This window comes from Taudactylus pleione, unplaced genomic scaffold, assembly GCF_031769625.1.
Source record: "Taudactylus pleione unplaced genomic scaffold, aTauple2 ptg000609l, whole genome shotgun sequence".
Lineage (NCBI taxonomy): Eukaryota > Metazoa > Chordata > Amphibia > Anura > Myobatrachidae > Taudactylus > Taudactylus pleione.
In genome coordinates, this window is record NW_028285011.1 from 11,937,717 (window position 1) to 11,964,252 (window position 26,536).

Consider the following 26,536-nt stretch of genomic DNA (forward strand, 5'->3'; position numbering starts at 1 on the left):
GCCAGAGATGGGCGTCTCATTACTAATGAAGTGACCTGCATCATTAACATACCTTCTCAGATCCGCTGCTACCAAGGACACAGCACCGATGCGTCCTGTGTCCACCACTGAATACCTAGCATGTCAGAATTTGTCATCTAATGGTGCGTACACATGGTACGATAACTAGATCGTTCAACGATAAATCGTTCATATCGTTCATTTTTATGCAGTGAACAACCAACGATGCGCGTTCCTGCATGGATAATAACTATATCTATGGTCGTCTGTACATGCAGGCCAACTTGGACGATTTTATCACGATTTGCATGTTCAGAGATGTGGCAGGATGACTTCTATTACAGATATCTTTCAGTGTGTACAACCAATATCGTTTGTACTGCAGTACAGAAAGTTCAAAGGATATCGTTCAGCAATATCGTTGGTTGTGCAGATCGTACCGTGTGTATGCAGCTTAACACTGTAATGCATGTACGCTACCTCTGGGTTAATAAGTGGGATTTATTCATTTATTTACTTTTTTTACACCACTATAGCTAAATAAAAACAAAGACATCCTCTAATCAGAAATATATGAAACATTACATTTTTATATTGTATTATTAAACATTCACTAATGATGTTATACGCAAAATCTGTATACTCACCACTGTGACAGCATCATTCAATAAGGATTCCCCAAATACTAATATGTACAGTTGCTCATTGACATGAATGTTTTCAAAAACAGCCAGAACGGCCACTGGGTCTACAGCTGAAATCAAGCTTCCAAACAGCAGGCATTGTAACAATGAGATATTTAACAACCCAAATGCTTCTATCTGACAGATGCCAAAGAGTGATATGCCAATGCCCATAGCGTTCCATAGCGTGCCCATCACTGCATACCAGAATATTGTGCCCACATTGTCAAAGAAGGGGCGTGTAGGCAGAAAGTAACCTGCATCTAACACAATTGGAGGCAGAAGATACAGGAAAAAGACGTCTGTCTTCATTGCAGGTGGAGACCTTTCGTTAACTGCAAATATGATTCCACCAAGAAGTAATCCAACTAGGATAAGAAGACAGCTCTCCGGTACTATGGTGTGCAGCTTGTGGTACAGATGGAAGCCTGTGTGAGAGATACAGAAAAGGTGCAATATAATATACTGCTGTTGCATTAAATAGAAAAATAAAATAAATATTAATTTCAAGCATTTTCCTCATACACTGTTACCAATAAAATCATTGAATAATTTATTTAATCTTTGAGAAAAAGCAGACTGGAATTATGATCCAATGTATTTATTGTGTAGAAGCGTAATAATTTAAAACACATAAAATGTTTTTTATTTTTCAAAAAACAAACATCGAGAACTCGGTCATGAGGGACCTTATAACTTTAAATATGATTCGACCTATGCAATGTTGTTTTCTGATGGTACTAATTGGTATGCAGAAGTAAGTGAAATTATTTCAGAAATAATAAAATAAGCATCTGAAGAATTATACGAAGTATTGAAACTGCTATATATCAACTTGTAACGTAGGGTGAGCAATGGTACCATATATTTTTTCATACAAAAATAACACTTCATCTAAGTAAACCAGACCTTCAAGCATGTGGCTCCCATTACTGGTTTAAGGCTTGCATCCTTTGCAAGGAATTGTTTCATCATGGAAACTTCAGCCTTCCTGTCTATTACATCTATTGCCCCTATTGCTTGCTGAGAGGAGCAGTAGTCTGAGAGTCCCTGCCACAGGGTATTTTCTTTTGGCGTGTGGACTTATCTGTCAACGGGAACAGAAGAGCATGTCCTGATCATTATCTACCACTCTGCAACCCCAAGTGTTTAAGCTACTGCGACAGACTGCTGACACTGTGCACTAAATTAGATACGTCTTGCTCTTCAGCAAGTATGGAGGTCACATTTACCATAGAAATCAGTGATCTCTATACTGACACCATTCTAGCTGTGGCCACACATGATCATATTTGTTTTTTCCAGTGTGTACGAGACACATTTTTTGAATCAGTCAGTGAAATCTGGAAATCGATAGGATCAATTATGGAGTCAGAGAATATGTGCTATCAATGGAATTTACTTCAAATATTTCTCATACAAATGTTCCATGGACATTGTCAACCTGACTTTTGGTATTTATCCAATACAGATGTAGCAAGTGTTAAACTGAAACCTGGAGCATCCTGATATTACAATCTCATATTGTAATATTATAACATAATTAAATCCCCCACAAATAATTTTGTATGTACTTGGCCAACTGGTGCACTCTTGCCACACATAGCAAATGTCACTCATTCTAACATCCGATATTCTGTGAATATAATAAACACTCCTGTCCTTTATCTTTCTTAAGGAATTAAAAAAAATTATTAAAAAAAATATAAATATTTAGGTGTCTATATACCCTCTACTTTAGAAATAATTTATTCCTGAATTTTTATTCTGGAGAAAAATCTGAATCTCATCCTCCTCCTTCTAATTTGGAAAATATCATAATTTCCCTTTGTTGGCAGAATAGCAATACTTTTTTCAAAACATATGGTTCACAAATGTTACCTATTGCTATCAGCAAGAAGGATGCTTCCAGATGTATATGTAGCTGTTCATCCACTGTGCTAGGCAAGTCAAAGAAATCCTGCATTGCAAGACCTAGACCACAGGTTCTCAAACTCAGTCCTCAGGACCCCAAACAGTGGATGTTTTGCAGGTCTCACAGAATCACAAGTGAAATAATTAGCTCCAGCAGTGGAGCTTTTAAAATGTGTTGCTGAGTAATAACTACACCTGTGCACCTGCTGTGTGATCTGGAAAACGTGACCTGTGTGGGGTCCTGAGGACCGAGTTTGAGAACCTCTGATCTAGACTAATCTTACCTAAAACCAGAGGATGAGATTCCCCAATGTAAATATTTGTAAATGCATTTTCCCACACTGCCATGTTTCAGTACTCCTTGGATTGGTACCTGGGGTTTGAACACTGTACTAATAAATATTTAGATGAATCTTTGTTTTTTCCATACTCCATAAAGCTGCCTTTCTTTGTGCTCTGGAGGCATTGCAACCTCTACCTCATCAAAAAAATATTCAACTTTAATAGATTTAAAATTTCCCACAAAATATAAAATATGATCTGTTGTGTGTACTATTTCTGTTATAGGGCACGATTCAATTCAGCGCGATATAAATAGCGCCGGGAGATAGCTCCCGGAGCTATTCAATTCATCGCGCTGTTAGGTCAGGGAAGGCTCGTTATCGCGCCTTAAACAGGGTGTTTAGGCGCGATAACGGGCATTCCCCCACCTAACTTCCCGGCGCGAGGCTGTTTTCCTGGCGCTAAGGGCAGAAAACAGCCTCGCGCCGGGACTTTTGTCGGATTTCTTCTCTCATCCCCGGAGGGATGAGAGAAGAAATCATTAGTCGGACTTGTCAGCGCGGTGTATTGAATAGCTCCGGGAGCTCACTCCCGGAGCTATTTACATCGCGCTGAATAGAATCGAGCCCATAGTTTGCTAAAACTAACTCTCCCTCCTGGAAGGACAAAGGTATTTCGTCCAAAGTTTATTACCTCATCACCAAAAGTCTTCTGCAGAGGGGTATGCCACTTTGGAATCTTTACGAGCATTTTGAGCTACTGTTAAATGAAAAAAAAATGATCCTGTATCGGAACTCCCAAGACCAGTTAGAGACTATGGTCAAGACTACCAGAACCTTTGTGAATTGACATCTATTCTAGGTTTATTATATATCACTCTCAGAACCTTAGTTCTACAAACTTCTGGAAGTTCACATTAAATATTTGTATATTTTATAGTCACAGTGAAAGTGCATGGTTATAGGGGGCATGGGAGTTTGCTGTAAATGTAAATATACCTTGGGACTTTCCTTCTTCATTTTTGGATTTGCCCTAAGATAAGTTGGTTCTGGAATAAACTCCAGGACTACCTCACATTAATATTCTATGTTCATTTTCCCATTAGTCATGAAGCCCTTCTGTAAGTGGGACATTTTTGTGGTGGTTTGGGTAAACCCCTGCTGCAAGCTATTCTTACAGTGGCAAGGAAAACCATCCTCCAAAAAAGGGTCTTCCCAGCTCTGACTACTTTAACTATGGTCAAATCTGAATTACTAGACCTGTTATACGTTGATAGAAAAGCTGCCCTCGCCTATATAGGAAAAAAGGAGTGGTGCGCTTTCATGAGAAATGAGGACTTATATTGATCATTTACCTTTATGCATTTACACCAATAGTTTTAAAGCATTTGAGACCACTAACTGGTATCTCATTTGGCATATATAAGGTTGATGCTAATTATATTTATATATATATATATATATATATATATATAAATAAATACATATATATATATATATCACAGGGGCTCTGCACTCACCATAATAACTAATAATAATAATAATTGATCAATTCATGAACTAAAACCCCACTGTTTATCATGTTTATTATTAGTTATTATGGTGAGTGCAGAGCCCCTGTGATTTATATTCAAACAATGTGGTCACATACCATGTTGCACCCCAAATCTAGGAATGGTGAGTGCCGTGGATTATATATATATATACACAGTTATAATATACACCTCCCACTCCATGAACAGTTGCTCTTTATTTTTTGACCCACCCAACCAAATATATTGAGGTTACACTTACTCCATGATACGTCTTTGTGAAACTTTTTCCCTTTTTTCCTCGCTTCTCTTGCCACCCCCTTGACTCTTTTCTTTTCATGTCTTTTTGCTATTCTCTTCTTTCCTTTCTCCCTCTCCTATATCTATATGACATTAGGCTATGTTGAATTATTCTATTGAGTGGAACATTACTAGCCGTTAGTTGTTTGCATAGTTATAATTAGACTTGTGGACATGTGTTGCTATGTCTTTTTGTGTATCCTTGCATAAGGATGTATGGCGAGGGTCACTTGTATTGGGTCTGTCTTTTGCCTATTTACTGAAACCTGGATTCTGTACTTTTTCCTCAACTTTGCTACTTTTTTATCCATTGTGCTTCTTTTAAGCTGGTTAAGGTCAATGGCTTACTTTGTGCTTAAATTATTTGCTAACACCCAAAGTTGCACTAGACTTTAAATAGCCTTAATCAATTAATAAATACACAGCACACACAGCTCATAGAAAGAAGGCCCAGATTAACTGATCACTTCCACAAATTTGGTGGCCCAGGAAATGCAATTGCAAACATACTACCTGTATATAAGCCACGAGGTGGCCAATACTATACCCAGCCCAAAATGAGGATTGGGTTCCTCCAGTCCTGGAGTGGTAAAGTAAAAACTCCTCCCAGAAGCAGACAGATAAATGAACAAATTAAACACATGCTTACAGTATCTGCACATCTGTCTGGGAAGAGCCTTCACTGAGGCAAGTAATATCAGAAGGTGTGTGCATGATAAATTCACGGCTCCAGAGGACATTTCAACCTCTAATCACTATGATAATAGGTACATTCATTGTAGTCCTGTTGACAATTGCAATTCCCACCGACCTACTGCCAAACGGGAAAAAAACATTGTGTTAGTAAGGGAGGGAGAGCAGGTAAAGAGAGAGAGACATAGAACTAGTAGGGAATGCGGCACTCAGATGGAAAGTAGCTTATTTATAAATATTGGAATGGTATGAAACCGCTGCCATCTGAGTATGTTTTGTTTTAGCTGAGTACTCGGAATCATCCCCATAAACATAGCGGGCATGAGTAAAGAAAGGAGAACATAGTGTTATCAACAGGGGAGGTAAGGGGACTCTGAAGGGTGGAAAGATCCCTTTTAGACATGTTTGTTATGAATAACACCATATATTTGTGATAAACATTAGGAACCAGAGCCTACATATTAACCTATAACAGACATCTTTCCCTTAAAGCCTGATATGCATGCGGATACATGGAAGCCATCACGACTTCAGCTTGAATAGTAGAGGTTTATCACGATAATGTAGATACTTTAGGTAATAAACCGGATACTATACCGGGTCTATTAAAGTATACCCTAATGTGCAAGGCAATAGAACTCTAAGGCATAAGAAAAAGGGAGTGGAGAAGGTGAGAGGGTATAGGGTTGAGGAGAAATGAAAGAAGAGTGTGGATGCATTTCCCAGAAATGGGGGGAGGAGCGCATGTAGTAGTGGGTTGGTTACAGGGTGTAGAGTAACATGAGAGAGGCCTGAAAAGACAGGGGATTGGGATTGAAAGACTGGGAAGAAATAAGAGACTATTCTTTAGAGAGAGAGAGAGGGCAGAAATGTATGATGAAAGAATTTGAAGTGAAGCGTGAGGATGAGATTTTCTCTAGCAGTAGTTGGCACGGTGGAAGTATTTTAGCAGTTAATGTGTCTGTCTGAGGTGCCATGGTTAGTAGCTGGGTAACCCAAAGGCTGAGGGGTCTATTTATTAAGCAGTGTTAGAAGACAGAGTGAAAAGTGATAAGGTGCCAGCCAATCAGCTCCCACTGTCATTTTTCAAACACAGCCTGTGAGATGGCAGTTAGGAGCTGACTGGCTGGCACCTTATCACTTTTCACTCTGTCTTCTAACACTACTTAGTAAATAGACTCCTAAGAGTGTTATCTGGGGCAGCAGAGTCAAAGTCACATTTGAGAGTGTGGTTGTAATGGGAGACAGTTTGATTGGGACAAGCCAGGCGATTGGGAGGGAGAAATGTATCAAGTGCAGAAGAAAAGATTTGCTGGGTCAGGGGCATCAAGGTTGCACTTGTTGAGCATGGATTAGATGATGGAAGTGGTGCAGGGCATGGGGAGGGTTTGAAGAGGTCGTGATTAGAGATCAGAGGGATGAATTGGAAAAGTAGGAGATGGTACAGTGAAGAATATATAAAGGCAGTAACAATTACAGTTTGAGGGAAGAAAGCCCACTGTGAGAGGCCAAATGACAAATATAAAAAGAGCAGGCTGGTGGCAGCAGCATTTTTGGGATGGTCTATAGGGATATTGAAGTCATACGACCATGATGAGGGAGTAAAGGTCCAAGGACAGAAAATAGGGAAATAGCAAAATTATTAATGTACAGGATAAGGATGACAGTAGATGGGAATGGAGTGGGTTGAAAAGATAAATGCAGTAGACCTAAAAGAAGGAAGAGGACAGGGATGGCTCAGGGGGAATATTCCTTATATCAGTGATGCTGCAATACTAAATTTTAGCTAAATATTTCAAAGCTTAAATACTTTGGTGCTAAGAGGTCGCAAGTGTGGACAGAGTCTTAAATTCAGAGTCATGCGTATTTCAGTCTTATCCACACTTACGACAAAAAAAAGGTGAAACTGGGTTGTAACTAGGCATTCTCACGTAGGCGAAGTTCAGTGAGGGTGTGTTTACTCACATGTCTCTTATTGAGGCTTGAACTTAAGCGAATATAGGCTTGTATGGTTGTGCAAATTTTGGAGGCGAAAGTACTCACTAAACAAGGCTCAGGTACAGTAGATGGAGTCACAAGTTAGAGATGCCTACAACTCTGCATAATGTAAATATACAAAAAAATGTCCATGCCTGTTTCTTTTGTATGCACAATTTACTTCCAAATCTACATACTTACAATTATCTTCAGAGCTTCTGCAGGCCAGTTGTTTAACATGGAGCTAAATGCATTGTTATCCCTCAATTATTATGCTGTAAATTTTTGTGCCCTGCCCCCATCATTATTAGTGTGCATTAAATATATTTGGATATGAAACGGGAGGAGTTTAATCTTCTCCCACTGATACACAGTTGTACAATTGTAACCTGATATTTCTATTCTTCACACAATGTAGTTATTAAATTCTAGTTATTAAATAAAATTTTGTTTGTTTTATTGTACCATGTGATGATATAACTACATTTTATAAAATATATTGTTAAAGGCTCATACACACTAGACGATCTGTGTATGAGCCGATATCGGCAGCGGGGGCCCAGCGGGGTGCCGACACCAGTAAGTGTATACACACCTGCCTATGTCGGCCACGACGAATGACAGCAGGGGAGTAGTGGCGCCATGCTGCATTCGGCAGCATGACATCATAAACGAGATCCCCAACTTTGGCTACATGTACAGCTGACTGGGGCTATCGTTAACGCCCCTCGGGAGTGCGCATCGTCGATCGTTTAGGGCATACACACTGGACGATATTAACAATATATCGTTGAACGTTATCGTTCATATTCACTTTTATCGTCAAGTGGGTAGGGCCCTTAAGACATTTTTGCACTGCATCAAAACACCTTTTTTGTCTTTCTAGATTTTCAGTTGGTACTGAATAAAGTTTGTGTGGCAGTTCCCCTCCCAGGATCACTAAATAGGGCGACAGTCCCAGTATTGGGTATTACAGGAGGAGTAGCTTTTGGAAAAGAATTTTAGCCTGTTGTAGTAGTATGCCTGGAGCTCTATAGATAGCAGTAAGAGTAGAAATTACAAAATATTGTTTCAATCAATATTGTGTTTTAATTGACTTGTACAAATCTAGTTGACACATGCAGATTATTCCATGTTACACACTGTTTTGTTTTTTTTTTTCCCTTTTTTTTCCCTTAAAATTGGTTCAGATGAAATGCAATAGTAATGAAATCAAACCATTCATCTCTATACACAGGAGCCTGAAAAACGGTTTTGAAATTTTTCTTGCAACTTTAAAGTTTGTAAGGATTCACAATTTCTATGGCACTTGGAAGGAATATTATGATTTGAATTTAGTGAAAATACTTTCAGTTTACAGAAATAAATAATACACAGTGGGATTTTCTTACTAAGAACCTGCAATAAACTTTTAACAAAATACAACTGATCATGGAAGTAATATACCAAACAGCCATGCCCAAGTGGCAAGTTTAACCATGGAAGTGTCCAGAGCTGAGAAACGGTGAATGTGGTCACTGTGGAGATGCTTCCAATGGTGTTTCCATATGGATAAATTAAACCTAAACTTCCGTGGGTGACTTGTCATAAGATCAGGCTGCATTGTCTATATGATGGAGATTCTTGCTGAGCACGAAAAAGTGGTATAACTACTTTTTCCAGGTAAAAAATGTGCCAGATTTCTTTTAATTGAACTGCACCGGTGGCAATAGGGTAAAGTGAAGGAAGACTGTTCCTCTTCTGTTTCATATTTTTTTAGCTCAAAATGTATGTACAGTCTTCAGAGCATAATTGCTATTCTTGTGAAAAGAACAGCATTCTTCCATCACTTCAACCTGTCAAGGAGAGTGTATTCTGCATCTATTCGCAAAGCACATTTTCGGAATATGGGTGCACACAAGTACAAGAATGCAAGTTGTACACATTTTGATCCTATCTAAACATATGACCAGATAGAAGGAACAGGAGTGGGAATGAGCATCCTCACCTAGGGAAATTTCAGTAAGGACTTTGATAGTCACTCTGCAAATAACAGATATTATCAGTGTTAGTGCTTGATGCCCCAGCGCCTTCTTTTTCCTCTATTTACCAATATATAATACTCCTGCTTTGAGTGTGCACAAGCATCCTTTTCCTGCATGGCACTACAAGCACGGTAGCACCTCTTATAATGTTTAAAATTAGGGTATGCAGTCCAAGTCTTCCCCTCCCTCCTTTTTATATTTGGAAAAATATATGCTAAACTCCGTTATACTGCATGTTATTTTTTGCATTGTTTATTTTATCTGTTTTGGCTATCAGTGTTCTTAGTGCTTGATGCACCAGGGCTTTCTTTTTCCTCTATTTACACATCCTGTATACAATACTCAGCAAAGCCCGCAATTCCATCAACATACTCTCACTAAGGGGTCTATGGGCCTGATTCAGACCCGCTCGCAAACGGGTCGATGGTGGGGTACTGTGCAATGCGCGTGCGCAAGCCCCGGAGCGAGTGAGAAATTCGCTCTGGGGCTCACTACAAACGTGACGGCTGTCGATGTTGATCGACAGCTCGCGCCGTTTTGTAGGCGGGGAGGGGGGGTGACTGGCCAAACGGAGGCATTCCCGAAGGAACGCCTGCCATTTGAGGGCAGCCCTATTGACATCACTAGTGATGTCTGTAGTGAGCTTCCTGCTCTATTAGAGCAGGAAGCTCACTGGGGCTTGCGGGAATGAGACCCTACCACAAGGGTCTCGTTGCAAGCCCGATGGTCGCGATCATCGCAACCATCACCTGGCCGCTCGCAAAAGCTGTGGGTGGTCACCCACAGCTATGCGAGCGGCCAGGAGGCCGATTTTTTTTTTTTTTAAACGGCCGCTCTGATTCAGGTCTAATATAGCTGGGATCTTCTGTCAGAGTAACATGTTTATGTATTGTTTCTTTGTTTATTAAACCGACAACATATGCATCAAATATAGAAGAGTCATTAATAGTCAATATATGATACAGTAAACTTTATTCATAGGATAGCAGTTGCCCTTATGTGTCAGCTTATTTTATTCACATTTTTCAATTCTTTTTTCACAATATCTCAGTATTCTTCATTTTAACAATATTTCACTATAACAAGGTTTTAATAAATTTAATAAAGGTTATATTTTAGTTTATACCAATTATTCTTTGTGCGCCTATATAGGACTTTCTTTCTCCTTTCGAGGAATTTGTATAATCGATTTTGGTTCTTGTCCTTGGCAGCACCCCCAATACAAGACTTGTTATCAGCAATATTACAAATGGGGTTTCTTTGTTAATATTTTTGCTAGTGCAGTGGTTTTTTCCCTTTTCCCCTTTCCTTGATATATAATTATAGAATATAAAATGTAACTTTTAATTGAGGTATTCTTAAAAAGTAATCTGTATTGTTACTGAAAATAAACACACAGAAATAGAAAAAACACATGTGAATACAGTGAATCATTATATTCAGCTGACGTTTGTACATTGATATGCCCAAATGGCATTTATACACTGATGTGGTCAGAAAAGTATTAGGTGGCGTTTGACACTTGTCCATCCACCAAATGAGTATTCAACAATGATAATGGTCAGTGTAACATAGATGAAATGAGTAATACATATATTCATAATTCTGTAGGTATAATGACTGTCTTCAGTTTGACAGATTGCTTGAAAATTGTATATATCTTTCATTTCAGCTCAAAGATATCCACTTAGACTGTATCAGGTACATCATAGTCATAAATATAACATTCCAGATTCTTATGAGATAAGCCCTCGGCATCAATGATCATCAGAAAATACAATTCTAACAAAATAAATATAAATTCTTCTGTCTTTTTGGACCGAAAACAACACAATATACCATCTTATCAATAAATGGTTTTGCTAACAAAGTTAAATTAGCCAAGGCGAACTATTTAGACAATTATATAAATACATCTCACAGCAAAATAGCTGTTCTTTTGTCTGAAATAGACCATGCGTATAGAACAATTAACAACTGATGCTGATAAAATAGAATGTGCATATAAGGCAATTAGTAGCTAATGCTGTTTATTATTCTCTTAGCTGACCACTGCTTCCCCTGACAAATCAATCAATAATAAAACAGTGGTTTGACCAAACACTTTTCTTTCCATCTGAAATGTGATTAATAATAAAGGGTGTCCTGGGTAACTTTTTCTTTAATTGACACAGTTTACCTTTGGAGGACAGTCCAAGGGGTGTTGGGTGGTTTTTGGAAGTTTGGACCCCAAAACCCCAATTCTGCACTTTTACTCGACACCTATTCATAGGTGATACTTTATCGCTGGGTTCAAACTACTGACTTTCCGCACCGGCGAAAAGTCAGAAGAATTGAAAACGGGGATAAGTTCAGATTGGCAAAATGACGTCATCGACGAAAAAGTATCGTCAATAACGGCTTTTCGCTGGCAATTGAATATGGCCCACAGTTGCTTACATGTGAATAAAGCCATGGAAATATGTCTACAACTTAGCAATTAAAACATGAAAAGGTTTTCCTGTATAACATCACTATCTAATGATCTGATGCTGTTAGTGTCACATCACTGCAATAAAAGCCTTTTTTAATTTGTTATTGCTGGTTAGCTTCTAAAAGTATGAAATGCACATCAATTATTAATTTCCAATAACCTGCCAACAACACTACTTCTACAACACTTAAATGACCTTGTTTTTCAACCATTTTCATTTTAACAAAAGTACATTATATTTGCACCTAAATATATACTCAGAAATGGGGTTGTTTATTCTGCATAATCATTTTAAATGTACAGTAAGGCAGGGTACACACCTAAACGACCGGCAATCGTGCCGATGTTCAGGGCGATTTGCCTTCACCCTGGACATCGCATGATTGCCGGTACACACTTGAAAGATTTAATGAAAGACGGAACAATCGCAGTTCCGTCCTTCATTCACTTGTACAGGCTCACATGCAATATCGTATGATTGACTGTGCAGCACAGCCAATCGCATGATATCGCATGCGACTGCGGGCACATTCAAATTGGGCATACACACTGCACAATATGCCCGATTTGTCGTTCCGATTTGGCTAAATCTGCCAAATCGGGCCGATATCGTACAGGTGTGTATGCACCCTAACACTAACTGGGTAACCTGGACGTTGCACGGAAATTCAATGTAGAGAAATGTGTAAAAAGATGACTTTGTACATGAGTCCAAATAATCATTAACCAAACACAGACGTTGCATATTTTATATAGCAGCGCGACCCAGGTGCAGATTTGAATGAGTAATAAGGTAACCACTGGGTTTGAAAATAAGAGTGTGGATGTTACTGGCATGACAAGTGTGAATGGTGGGTTCTTTCTGTGATAACTCTGATGTTTTTCATGACAGTTTCATCTGGACAGTAACTTATCGGGGGCAGGGGGGTAACAAAAACGTCTGTAATTCAAACCAAGGCTCACTAAAGTTACTAATATATATATGCTATGCACAACAGTTATGTGATAAATATAATACATGTATTGTACACCATGCTGCTACTATTGCAGTTTCATATATTCTTAATATAATGTATATTTATTAGTTTGCATAGGAGAAGCTGTCGCCCATGTGGAGAGCCTAGAAAAAGATTGTACAGTATGTAATGATAGAGTGATCCTATAATAAGCACCTGCCTTGGCGCGCACGCTTACATGAGCTGTTATATGACTGCTAGATAATGTGCCCTCTGCTGGCAAACTCTCCCTCTGTCTATATTATAAGCACCTTTGTAAAGGACATGTCAGCTCCTGAGTGACAGGATCACGCACGGGGCAGTCAGATAGCTGGCGAAGGAAAGACATTGGATCTACTGTACTCACCTATCTTAGCCAGGGAGGCCAGCAAGATCCAAAGCGTGATCTCAAAAGGAACCTGTACATGGGGGTAGTCCAGGGTGAATACTGGCAGCCGGGTCTCGACAGGGGTGACCCCATGGTGGGGTACGGTGTGCAACTCTGTGCTGGGAGCAGATGATGTGCTGGCTAGCCGGGCTAATGTGATGAGACAAACCAGCATAGGACAGAGCCCGGCTCTGGGCACTCGAGGCATCATGTTACAGTATCAGTGCACACAGTCAGAGTCTGCCCGGGTTATAACGACTAAAGAGGCGCATCCAGTCCCCGCACCCCCCGGCAGCCTAGCACTGACACATAATGCCGGCACTGATTCGGGTCTGGGAGACCTTGCGCTAACTTCCTGTCTTGTATCTTCTGTCTTCAGTTCAACAGCGAGAACAGGTGCTGAATGCGAGACCTGCCCACCAGCCCTGGCACAGCCCGGCGACCCCTCCCCTCCGCCGCCTGTCTCACCCGGGGCGCTCCAGCATGAACATACTGTATGTACAACAGTATAGGGAACCGACATCACAACACAGGTAGGTCACATTACTGGAGGAGTGTTACTAAAGAAACGATGGAGAGGTTACTACAGAGAAAAGTATCATTGTTCTTATTTCCATATTCTGCTCTAATGCAACATGTCTGACGTTGTTTTATATAGAATTTGCCTGTTTATTGTCACACAGCATATACAGTAAGCCCTATGAAACTGAAAGACAATAAATGTTAGCTGCAACAGCAATAATCCTTATAAGACATATACAGCAGTGGGATAATATGTAATAATTCTGAAATACTATCTTAGCCAGGGAGGCCAGCATTGGGTATACAAACACAAGTAGTGGTTTTAGTGTTTTCTTTACGAAATTAAAACATTTCTGCTTTTAATTACCGATGAGTTTTGTTATGTTTAAGTATACATAATTTTTAATTCATGTGCATAGTATTATTATTTGTTATAATTATTAATAATAATAATAATAAAAAAGCTGTCAAGAGAGTTGTAAATTAGGTCTTGTGTGATGATCCCACCTGTGACAGGTAGCTGCAGGAGGGAGGGGCTGGGGAAGGGACAGGGCTGATGCTGGGTATATTTATAATCAGTTTAATGTCTTTCTGGGTCTTACAGAGGACCTGATTCAGACCTGCTTGCTAGCAAGCGATTGCTCATTGCTGGCGATGTTTGCTAATGTGCGCATGCGTATACTAGTACGAGCGACCAGAATGTGCTCGCTCGCCCTGCAAAGACAGCCCAGTGGAATGAGTGACAGGAGAGGCCGTTTGTGGGTGGTAACAGGGGCAGGCCAGTAGTAACAGGGGGGAGGGGGGCGGATTTGTGAACACAGGCTTGCCAGCGTGTTTCCATGCCGTTTCAGAGGCGTGCATAATTAACAGGCAGCATCATAGTACACGTCACCTGGTTGAATGATACACTGAAGTGCTTGCAGTAGGGTACACTCAACCGCAAGCGCTGCAGTCAGATCCAATGGAACCCGATGTACTGATGGTTGTATGTATTTTCTGGAGATGATGTTCACTATTGGGCGGCTAAAGACAGGCTGGTGGGCGGCTGTAAACACAAAGTGATCGCTTGCCAAGACATAGTGGGCATGCTTATGCCTTGCCGTGCGAGCACCTGCCTTGACGTCACTTAGCTGAATTTCCATACGCTGGGAGCGAGCGGCCGCATCTAGCGAGCGGGTCTCAAGGCGAGAGATAGGAATAAAGAAGACCAGCTGTAAGTATTATCCAAGTACAGTTTTGGCACTCTGGCATGTATTAGGAATCTGTAAACCTGGACACGTAACCAAAGACAAGAATATCTTGCACAGATGTTTATAGATGTATTACTGTCACTCATGTATGACTAAATAATGTTACATGGTATAGGTAAGTTATGAATGTGAAAAAAAAATCAATTTTAACCTAAAATTTAAATTAGAAATTATTTTTTTTTCTTATATTGTAATACAATTAACCTATTGTGATGAAACAAGGGTTGGACTTTACTACCATGAATTAACTAATTTCATACAATATGGTCAGAGTACAGATATAACCAACTACATCGTTGTCCGTAGCGCAGCATCTCGCATCATGCGCAAGACGGACTCCCGCAATCGGAGACACGCGTCTCGATAGGAATGAATGGAGACCCACTCCAGCGGTCAGGGACGCACCAAAGCGTACCGTGGCGCGATGTGTGCACATGTTTGTGGCGCAATCAGCCACAATGAACTTGGGCGCATCTGTAAAATTTATCCATTTTGTAAAATGCCCAGGATAAAGGAAGGGCTGGTACTGTAGGCTACCAGCCATTTTCAATCAAGTTTAAGCTGCTGGTAACCACTCTCCTTCCAATAATCCAGGCCATGTTTACTTATATGTTTATGCTACTCATAAACTAGCTACACACTGTCAGATTTTTTTTGATCGGGATGAGAAATGGGGCGATTTTTTGGCAAATCGAAAGTCTTAATATCTGTGCTACACATCATACAATTTTTTATTAGAAGCTACCTGTTTTCCACAACACCACACTCATTTTGCATATGTGCGCCCACAAGGAGGATGACATAGTGACAGGTAAACAGGGAATATGGGCAGATTGAGAAATTAAGGATGAGATTTTTGTTTTTGACCATCAGATCGGATAATCCAAGCAGTGTGTAATAAGCCCCTCACAGTTGTGTGTTGGTGCGGATGTGCTTGTCGTACCTGTCGTCCCAGGAAGTGTCGTAGTTCCCAGCCTCCTTGGTGACTTCCGATGACTTCTGCTTTTGGAACCCCTTTTCCGTTTAGGCAGGGAGATGAAGATCCCAGAGCCCCCCCCCCACAAAACAAGACTATGGCGCCATAGTCAGTCAGTGTAGTGCGGACCGCAGTGAGTGCGATCCGCAGTACACAGTAACGCACACACCGCCGCTAGCGCTGGGTAATACATTCGTACTGTCCGCGGCGATGTGTGTTTCAGCAGCCAATCAGAGTCAGACAGACTCTCATTGGCTGCTGCGCCTACTGCCAGAGCCGGCAGCCACTTGTGGCATGTGACCACACCCAGTTTTCATCGGCGCTCGCACGCATAGGTCGGGGGGGGGGGGGTGTGGTTGGTCAGGTACCAGCAATGTTATACATTGACTCAGAAGCTACATAAGTGAGAACCAGAGACATGACTAAAAGGCGGTGCCCGAACACTAAAGTGGAGTAGACCGAGGGGCCTATTCTTCAAAACATAATTATCAGTTGTGATAATTATAGTTTGAATTTGCTGCGAGTTCAAACACAGTTTAGGAGGCATTCATCCTGCCTCCTGCCCTAAATTATCATTTTTATGATAGTGGCACCTGTAGTCCCACTGTAAAATACAATAGTTTACTTATATATTTCACTTAATTACCCCCGTACCAATCGCTCCAGGGTGTGGGGAAGAGCCCCGGCCTTCAGACCAAGCCTGGGTTTTAGGTGGGCGGGACCCCTTCTTGGGGGGATCCCCACTTCCCCGGCTTGGGCTGATAATGCTTGGCCACGGAGCCACGGGGGGGGGGGGGCTGTGTAATTTTTTTTTCTAACATTTAACCCATTTTTTAACAGTCTAGACAACAAGCAGCCATCACATATCTCACTGATATTGCAGGCTGCTTGCTCGGGAGAGTTTTGCAGTGAGAAGACACTGCAGTCGCAGGTGAGTAATCTCCTTCAAAACCTGCTACTCGGGGGAGATATCTCGGTCTGCTTCACCATCGGACATCTCACTCTCAGTTAACTCACTTTTTGGTAAATTTGAGAGTTTCAGGAGCCTCAAATCACCCGAGTTTCGGCGAAGCTAATCGAGTTTAATAAAAAATGCAAACTAGACCAGACTCGATACTTAGTAAATTTTCCCCTAGCAATCTCCCTGATTGCACCTTACTCCCATTATTAAGCTGTTATATACAAGAAAAAACAGAGATATGTACTTTCAAATGGGATCATTAGTATAATTTCCTTGCATTGGCTACATGTATTTTTTAATTAAAAGTCTTTGGCCCTGATTCAGAGCCGGACGCTCTGACCAGAGCGCTCGCTCTGAATCAGGGCCCACCTCCATAAATATGGAGCGTCTCCTGGACGCTCGTATAGCTGTGGGTCACCACCCACAGCCTATACGAGCGTGCAGGATGATGGTCGCGATGGTCTTGACCATCGCGACCATCGCCAGTGCGAGCAGAAGCCTGCGGTTGAGTTTCTCAACCGCAAGGCCGGGAGTGATTTTGGCTCTATCAGAGCCAAAATCACTCCCACTGACATCACTAGTGATGTCAGTGGGGCCGGCTTCTGACGGTAGGCATTCCCTTGGGAACGCCTCCGTCTGGCAGGCACGCCCCCGGCACGCCCACCAAAGGGGGCGTGCTGTCAATCAACATCGACAGCACGCCCCCTTTGATCAGACACAACGAGCGAAGGAAAGTCCTTCGCTCGTCGCGTCTCGCGCATGCGCACGACGGAGCTCCCTCCGTCGTGCGCATGCGCAGTGCACACCATCGACCCACTTGCGAGCAGACAGCGGCTCGCGAGTGGGTCTGAATCAGGCCCTTTGTGTATTCATCAAAACGTAGATCTTACTAACTGCTTTGGGGTCCATTAACATTTGGATGTAAATCAATTTTATGACACACCTCTCAGATGTAGCAGTACACGTCTACTTTACCGCCGCGCTCATAGGTGCTGCTTTCACAATCTCCCTGAAATGCTTTTTCAAAAGTAGGGAAGTATGACGCATACTACTGTTCCCTCCTGCCATAGACCAGGCATATATTCTACTGTTCCCTCTTGGGAATATGGAAATCTCTGCAAGCTGCACATAATGTTTTTTTGGGGGGTGCATTTGAAACCTACATTTTAAGTGCACATTCTGTCCAACTCAACATGAGCTCTACTGTTTGCAAATATCCTTCTCTTCTCTTTTGATGACTCAAAGTCTTGCCAATAAGTACCTCAGCCAATTTGATTTAACCATCTGGACTCAAGTATGGATATCCTTAAAACCTGGACTGTAATGGTGCAGTTTGGGAAACTCTGATGCAGACGATTACACATTGCTGTATGAACACTACATTGAAATATGTGGATTTGCTGCATTTTTCTGTTTGTACATAACGCACAGTGTGTATTTTTTAGTCTATCTGTAAAAATGTAAAACCTGTAATAGTATTGTAAGCTTTGCAGATACATTTAGAGATGTCATCCACCTTCTGGTGGCTTTAGTTTATTGGCTTGTCCATGACCTGTTCCATCTTTTACTAAAAACATTTCTTTATCTTTGTGGCTTTCTCTTTTGTGCTTCTTAGCCATGCCTTTGCATCATCAGGTAGAGTTGTGTATAGAAAGGTGCACTATGGAAACAGGTGTATCCAATGTAGAGAGCACATCATAGCTACACTGTAACCCAGAGCAAGTAAAATATAATAAATAATACATGGTTGCCTGATTAAATACATGCATAAATGAAACCAAAGAAAAAAGACTGACGCAGAAAACAAATACATTTGGAATAACTGCGTCATGGTATATACAAGCCAGTAATTGAAAGGCACATGAAGGTGAAAAAACGACATCCATTTTAAAAATATACGTTATCAAGTAGTTGTGCTGTTTAAAGAGCTAAAATACACAATATGTGGTACATATTTTATTGTACTATATTCAAACCAATAAAAAGCTGTTTAAATAAGATGCTATTAATGCAGGTAGTCACAAAATGGTAAGAGTCTGTTATTATAAATAATGCCTTAATGTACACAGCAGTAATTGTATCCGATCAGCTAGTTTCCAGGATGGCGAGTTTAATGTAATTCAGCATATGAGGCCTATTAACATGCAAGAGAGCTATTTACACTAATCAGACTATTTTATAAACCGCGCCTACCTCCATTTCACCTGTGTGGGTGTAGCAATGGCAATTTTTTGGAACTCCTATGAGATGTACCGTACATGTCTGTCCTCACTATTGAGAAGAAGCACAAGGAGGGGGGCGCAGGAGCATCACCAGATTCAGCGCACCATTAGGGTACAGGCTAGATGAACCTATAGATTGCAGATGGGCCTAGACTCCCTCTTAGATCAGGAGATGGTGCAGCTTTTTAGGCTGAACTGCTGTGCCAGACCCTGTTTTCTGGGCTTCATGTAGCTCCTAGGCTGATTTGGCTTTGAGAACCCTCTTCACATCTGAGAAGCACTTTTACAGTTCTCCACACAGTGCTTGCAGGAACTAACTGCATTCACTGAATCACATACCCCTTGCCAGGAAGCTTTCTTACGGGGCAGGGATATGCGGTGTACGTCAGCCCCTAGCAGCCTCTTATGCACTGGCACAATTGCGTGCACTAGTGCACAGTTTTACTCATAGGTCTTGTCTGGGGCACACACTGCAGGCTCTTCCTCTACCTCCTCCTCCTCCTCTCCACCATCCTCCACTAACTTATGGGTCCCTTACAACCTTCTCCTCACTGTTCACCTGACACCCACACCAGCGCGCGCATCGCTGGTCGTTTTTAACCTTTTACTGCCTGATTTGCGGGCGATTACCAAACAATGGAGCGATAACGACCATCGTTAAAAAAAAAAAACGTTTTGCAAAATATATGTAAGAACCAAGACAAACAAAGGCACAATAACAATACACTCAGAAATCAATATCACAACTCACCAAACTCCAAACATTCATCTGCTTCACAATTACACTCTCCCACATCTGTCTCCTTCCCAAAACCTGAGAAAAAAGTGCTGAAGTGATATATATATATATATATATATATATTTATTTATTGAGGTCAAATTCGGGCACGTTTTCCAGACCAATGCCTACATTGATTTCAAAGCGGGTGGGTACGAATCCTGACACCGACATCCCAACATGGTTAGGATATCGTCACCTGCGGGTAAATATCCTAACCCTACCCCTAAACCTAACCCTCCCTCCCCATAGCCTAACCCTCCCCCTAGCAGCCTAATCCTCCCTCTAGCCCCAATATTTATCGTCGGGATTCTGACTAATGTCAGGATTCCTGCACTGGCATTCTGAGCATCGGCATCCCGACAGCTGGGATATGACTACGGTTGAGTCTCCCATAACCAAAATGCTTGGGACCAGGGGTATTTTGGAATATTAGCATACCATAATGAAATATCTTGCAAATGAGACTGAAATCTAAGCACAGAATGCATTTATGTGTTATATACACCTTACACACAGCTGCAGATAATTTTATACAATATTTTCAATAATTTTGTGGCTCAAAGATTGTGTACATTAAATGCATGTATGTTTCATATACACCTCATACAGAGAGCCTGAAGATAATTATATAAAATATTTTTGTGCCTTTAAACAAAGTTTGTGTACATTGAACCATCAAAAAGCAAAGGTGTCACTATCTCAGGCATGCTAAAAATATTCTGTATTTCGGAATATTTGGATATGGGAGACTCAACCTGTATATCCTGTTTCAAAGGCAACACGCCACATTTTGATTTGCAAGTTTTTTGCGCCTTACGACATCAGTAAACACATGTAATCACATGCGAGTTACGTTGCCACATTATAACTCGCATGCTATTACATGCTGCAAGTTTCAGAACAGACTCACAGCAAGACTTGGTAAGCACAAACTTGCAAAATAACTCTGACCCTATTACATTTACACACAAGTCTTTTATAATTCAATGTACTGTAGATACTGTATTTACTGGGTGTTGTGTCCTTGTCAGCAGCACCCGAAAATAAAAGTTTTTTTTTTTTTATTCTGATTAAAAATAAATCTCAAGTCTTTTGTAATTCAATTTAGATATCTCCAGGAAAGATTGTGTGTTTGAGAGGCAGCATATGTCTCTGTACTTGCCGGGTCTTGTGGCCCCATCAGCTGCACTCTAAAATAGTAAAAGCAGTAAAAAGATTTTTTTTATGTTTAAAAATAAATGATCAGTGTGTTTTTTCTTTTTTCTTGTTTTATTGAGGCATCATAGATCATTTGTTTACTATCATACAAAAGAACATTGGGCCTGATTCAGCAACCAATGCAATGTTGCGTTCGCACGCACGCAGTACATATGCTAATCATGCATACGCATGGTAATCACAACACAGCACTACATACACCCATAAAAAGTCAATTCTGCTCACCACTCTCTACGTACAGGCTGAGTACAGTAGTCCGCAAGTTAGCGGAAGCATCGGTCACCCCGTGAACCATCGAACCCTTGCGCACACTAGTGGTTGACCTGCCGCAGTAGTTGAGAGATTCCTGCACGCAGAGAAACGCCTGGCTGTGTGCTGCACAGCAGTGAATAATTTGTGCACGCCCCTGCAACGGTGTTGCAACGCATTGGCATTCCTGTGTTTGCCCGACCACCCTCAGTCACCACCAACAAACGCACTTCTTGTCAATCATTCTGCTTTGGGTCTGCGTGGTTTCTGCACACGCAGTTCTGATCACAATTGGTGGTATGCACACGCGCATTGCGATGCATGCGCAGTGCAAAAACATCGGCTGCGTACGTTCTCTCCTGTGCAAAAACATCGGCTGCGTACGTTCTCTCCCTTGGTGAATCAGGCCCATTGTCACTACAACAAAATAGTGGTAACAAATATTGATTTAGCATAGCATTGACAAATTTGGCCCTACAGGGACATTCTCAAGTCTTTTAATAAAACTGCACTGTAAAGGTATCAGTCCCTTATTCCTTATCTCATTGTACGTTCACTTGGTGTGATGGCAGTTACAAGTTCATGTACAGTAGCTTTACTGCTGTCCTGGTGTAAATCCTGAATAATTCTGTAGAAGAACTGGATCAACCCAATACTAGTGGTGGCCAGAGCCGGATTAAGGGGGGGGCAAAGGGGGCAAGTAACCCCGGGCCCCCCTCTCACAAGGGGCCCCCCTGGACCTGTAGAAAACTTTGTGGTCGGCTCCAACATAATAGTTATTTAGACACTGAATGGTCCATCTGCCCATCCAAATAGGCAAAAATAAAAAAAATATTAAGCCGCCCAACACCCCCCTTACCGCTGTCACTTGGTCTGGTCCGGCAGTCTTGTACTGGCCTGGGCTTATGACTGGCGTGTGACGCGCGACGTCATCACGCTGCTCCCTCCAGGCACCGGCTTTTCCCTGCTGTCGCGGCCTGAGAAGAGCAACACTGGGACTGCAGTCCGACTCCCCAGCCAGGGCAGGGAGCACAAAGTAACTGGCTCCCGCGTGTACTGTCAGTTACAGCACAGCAACTGCAGGCCTGCAGCACCACCACCTCTCCCACTACAAACACCCTCCCTTGCAGTTCCACTGGCAACGCAGCAACCAACAGACAGTTTGGTAAGTAAGTCAGCTTATTTTTCCTTTTGCTGCTACTTCCAATTATATACAATATAAAAATGAGTATAAGCAGAGTGGATGTTGTGTGTGTGTGTGTATGTATGTATGTATGTATATGTGTGTGTACATATATATGTGTGTATGTATATGTGTGTGTGTATATATATATATATATATATATATATCTATAGTGTGTATGTATATATGAGTGTGTGTGTATGTATGCATGCATGTATATATATAATGTATGTGTGTGTCTGTATGTATATATATATATATATATGAGTGTGTATATGTATGTGTGTTTATATATATATCTATGTGTGTGTGTGTGTATATGTATGTGTGTTTATATATATATATATATATATCTATGTATGTGTGTGTGTGTATATATATCTATGTATGTGTATATATATATAATGTGTGTGTGTGTGTGTATATATATATATATATATATATATGCACACACATATACTCATATATATATATATATCTATCTATACACACACACATACATATATGCACACACACATATATATACACATACACACATATATATATACAGTTCCACAATACCGGCACTCAATTCCGTTCAAAGACAGCTGGCCCTGGTGCCATCCCTCCCGGGCAGTGACGCAAGTACACAACTCAGGTGTATATAGGAATATCGTGGGCGGCACTCAAAGGACTTCAATATTTGAATAGTAAAACAGGAGACACTACTCCAAGCGTAGCTTAACGTTTCAGTTGCTTTATCAACTTTCGTCATGATATTCCTGTGTGTGTGTGTATATATATATATATACAAAATCTATATCTTTTTTTTTTTTTAAGCCATCCACAGGGGTCGGGTTGAGGGGAGAGAGGAGGTAAGAGATGATTGGGAGGGAGGGTCCCCCAGAGATATCAGTGTACCGGGATTTGTATTGCCAGTCCTGGCCCTGTATGCAGTAAACTATGCAGGGCTGTGAGTGCGCTGCAGTAAGGAAGCCTCTTTCTTCCCTGAGGCCTCCCGGCTGAGACTCCGCCCCTTTGCCTCCGTTAAGCCCCGTCCCTTTCCCCCACTCTAACCTGTGTTTAGCCTTCACCCACCACCCAGTCCTCTTCTCTCCCTCGTGTCCCCTGTCTGTGTAGGGCAGCCTGTCTCTCTCCTCCTCCGAGCTCTGCAGTGACAGTCTGCTGAGACCAGGACACCATGATCTTCCTGCTGAGGTAAGTACAGTGTATGAGAAGGTGTATGGTGTATTAATACAGTCTGGGGGTGGGGTGCATTAATGTTATCTGTGGGGGTACTGTTAATGGGATGGGGGGTGTATTAATATTATGGGGAGTATATTACTACCATCTGGGTGGTGGGGTGGGAGTGCAGATATATTATGGGGGGTACATTACTGGCATCTGGGTGGTGGTGCAGTAATATTATGGGGGGATATTACTGCCTTCTGGGTGGTGGGGTGCAGTAATATTATGGGTGGTATATTATTGCCATCTGGGTGATGAGGTGGGGGTGTAGTAATACTGGGCCTGATTCAGAGGTGGATGGATTTGCAGTAGCAGCTTGATGCTAATGCCGCGGTCGGTAGGCACCTTATTGAGACACCCACCGGCCGCAAAACAAATCCGCCAATGCCCACATGAAGACGCACCATCAATTGAACATCAACTGCACCATCAGACATTAGAGCAACCTTATGGTTGCTCAGAATGTCTGCAGCGGTGCCAGTGAAACTGCGCCCGACACCAACACGCCCATCGCCATTTACGTCCCCGCCCAGGAACACCTATTGAAATTGCATGGATCTCCGTGCAATTCCAATATGCGTCCCCCGTTGGTAACCATAGCTGCACCCACCTCGGAATCAGGCTCACTATGTGGGGTGAGGGGTATAGTAATACCATTTGGGAGCATATACGGCAGAACATACACCCACACACACACATTATATGGTAACAAAATACATATTAGGGAGAGAGTGAGAGAGAGATAATTAATCTGCCTACCTCTGTAATAGGGCCCTCTGTTTGATGTGCCCCGGGCCCCCTATAGCCTTAATCCAGCCCTGGTGGTGGCAGTCATATTACTTCTTTAAGATCTACTTTTAAAGAAGATCAAGGAGAAGGTGTAAGAAAGGGTACTCCGAATCAGGGAACCTTCGCTGATTAAAAACATGCCATACACCACATGCAGTGGCAAGAGATGGCACAGACCATGGCCTTTTATTTGTGATTAGTGTTCCTGCTACTGCTCATTCATGCACTAGAATGCCTACTGCAAAAGCCAGGACCAAACACAGTCAGGCATCTTCTGTAACCTCGCATGCACCACCTTCTCAGTCTAGATGTGTCACTTCTAAAACAGATAAATCAGTGCACAAAAAGAACACTAAGGCTGAAGAACAATTTGTGTGTTCACAGATTCCACACATAAAGCCGCAACGTAGTGCAATAAAATAACAATTTAATATGAATAAAGCATAAAATAAATATGTTCCCAACTAGTTAAAATTCAAACAGGTGTCATACAGGTAATGAAATGGAGACGTTTACCAGAAAAAGGTGATATTCGGGCACATAGATGGTACAATAAAGGAGTTGTAGGCTCTGGAACCCTCAGCACACTGCCTCTATCACGAGTGCCTGGTTCTGTCTCCACAATCAACTGTGGTGCTGCTCCTTACTCTGGTGCTTCTAGTACACTCTGGTCTGTGTCATTGCAGTCTGTGGTGATCAACTGATACAGCACTAAAATTGTGCCTATTACTAGTATGCCACATATTTGTTTTATGCTTTGTTCATATTAAATTGTTATTTTATTGCACTTTATGTTGTTGCGGCTTTATGTTTTATATTTTTCATATATGAAGCATAGCAACACACGACTTCTAATTGGGATAAGGAAGAGAAGATAATCAAAAGAAGGGAAGTGTTATATTTGAGTGTTTTTGAATGAATTTGTTGGGGAGGATTAGCGACGGAATTCCATTCATTCTTTTTTGATATATCATGTATAAATGCCAGTCCATGCAATCTTCACCACTAACACATACATCATCAACCTCCTCATTAGCAATCAGTAGTAGCCCTGCATCCAATTTGCAAAGGAAAATTGAATGCCCTAGCCACGATTCCCAAGAAGAATCCTTGCGCGATAGGGCTGCTGGTGCTGGGGGTGAATCTTCATCACAGAAGGGGACCAAGGAGATTAGTAGTTTCAAACAACAATTGTCTGTGAAACAATTATTTCCAGAGGAACCAAGTTTTGAAGCCGCCATCATGTTGCACAGCGGATAACTGAAGCCATGATGACATCCAATATCCTTCATCAATAAATCTGGTTTTAGCTGATTAGTTGACGTCATGTGCAGGGGCGTATCTTCCCATTGGCCTGGATGGCCCTCGCCAGGGGCGCCGCATTGCCACCCGACATAATTAACAAATCATCACTGGACTCCTGTTTGCTCTGCGCAGTGTCCCGCAAACAGTTTGAATATATGTAAATTATTTTACCCATAATGCATGTTTGTTTTTGATGCTATGTTTTCAAGCTTTTCCTGTGTTTTTTGGCATTAGTAAATAGTGGTTTGCAATAGAGTAAGTTCTGTAAAAGATATATATATTAAAAAGAGAAATAAAAAAAATATTCTTCCTATTTCTACAGGTGTCTGAATTAAACTACCCCCTGTGTGTGTTATTTTAGTTTTTCAAGTAGAAGCAGTCATTGGAGGGGGGCGCCAGTCCCTTAGTTTGCCAGGGGCGCTCGGACCCCAAGATACACCCCTGGTCATGTGGTTATGCTACCAAATTCCATCTTGTTTCTATTTTACCAGAACAGCAATTCCTCAGCTGTATTGGGACATTAAATTAAAAGTCATTCTTTGCCTAAAAAATGCTATTGTAATGACTACTTAACTACAGATATGTTGGCAAGC

The 26,536-nt window shown here is 41.5% G+C and overlaps 1 protein-coding gene across 1 annotated transcript in view; it reads right to left on the bottom strand.

The window, feature by feature from the left end:
• Positions 1-13,624, bottom strand: part of LOC148480637 (sodium/hydrogen exchanger 2-like) — a 92,885-nt gene extending 79,261 nt beyond the window's left edge. The window contains exons 1-2 of the mRNA XM_088454065.1: positions 13,240-13,624; positions 648-1,111 (exon numbers count right to left, since the gene is read on the bottom strand). Coding sequence (XP_088310191.1) covers positions 648-1,111; positions 13,240-13,471 — 696 coding nt within the window. The 5' untranslated portion in view covers positions 13,472-13,624. The remainder of the gene's footprint in view (positions 1-647; positions 1,112-13,239) is intronic.
• Between the last annotated feature and the right edge of the window lie 12,912 nt (positions 13,625-26,536).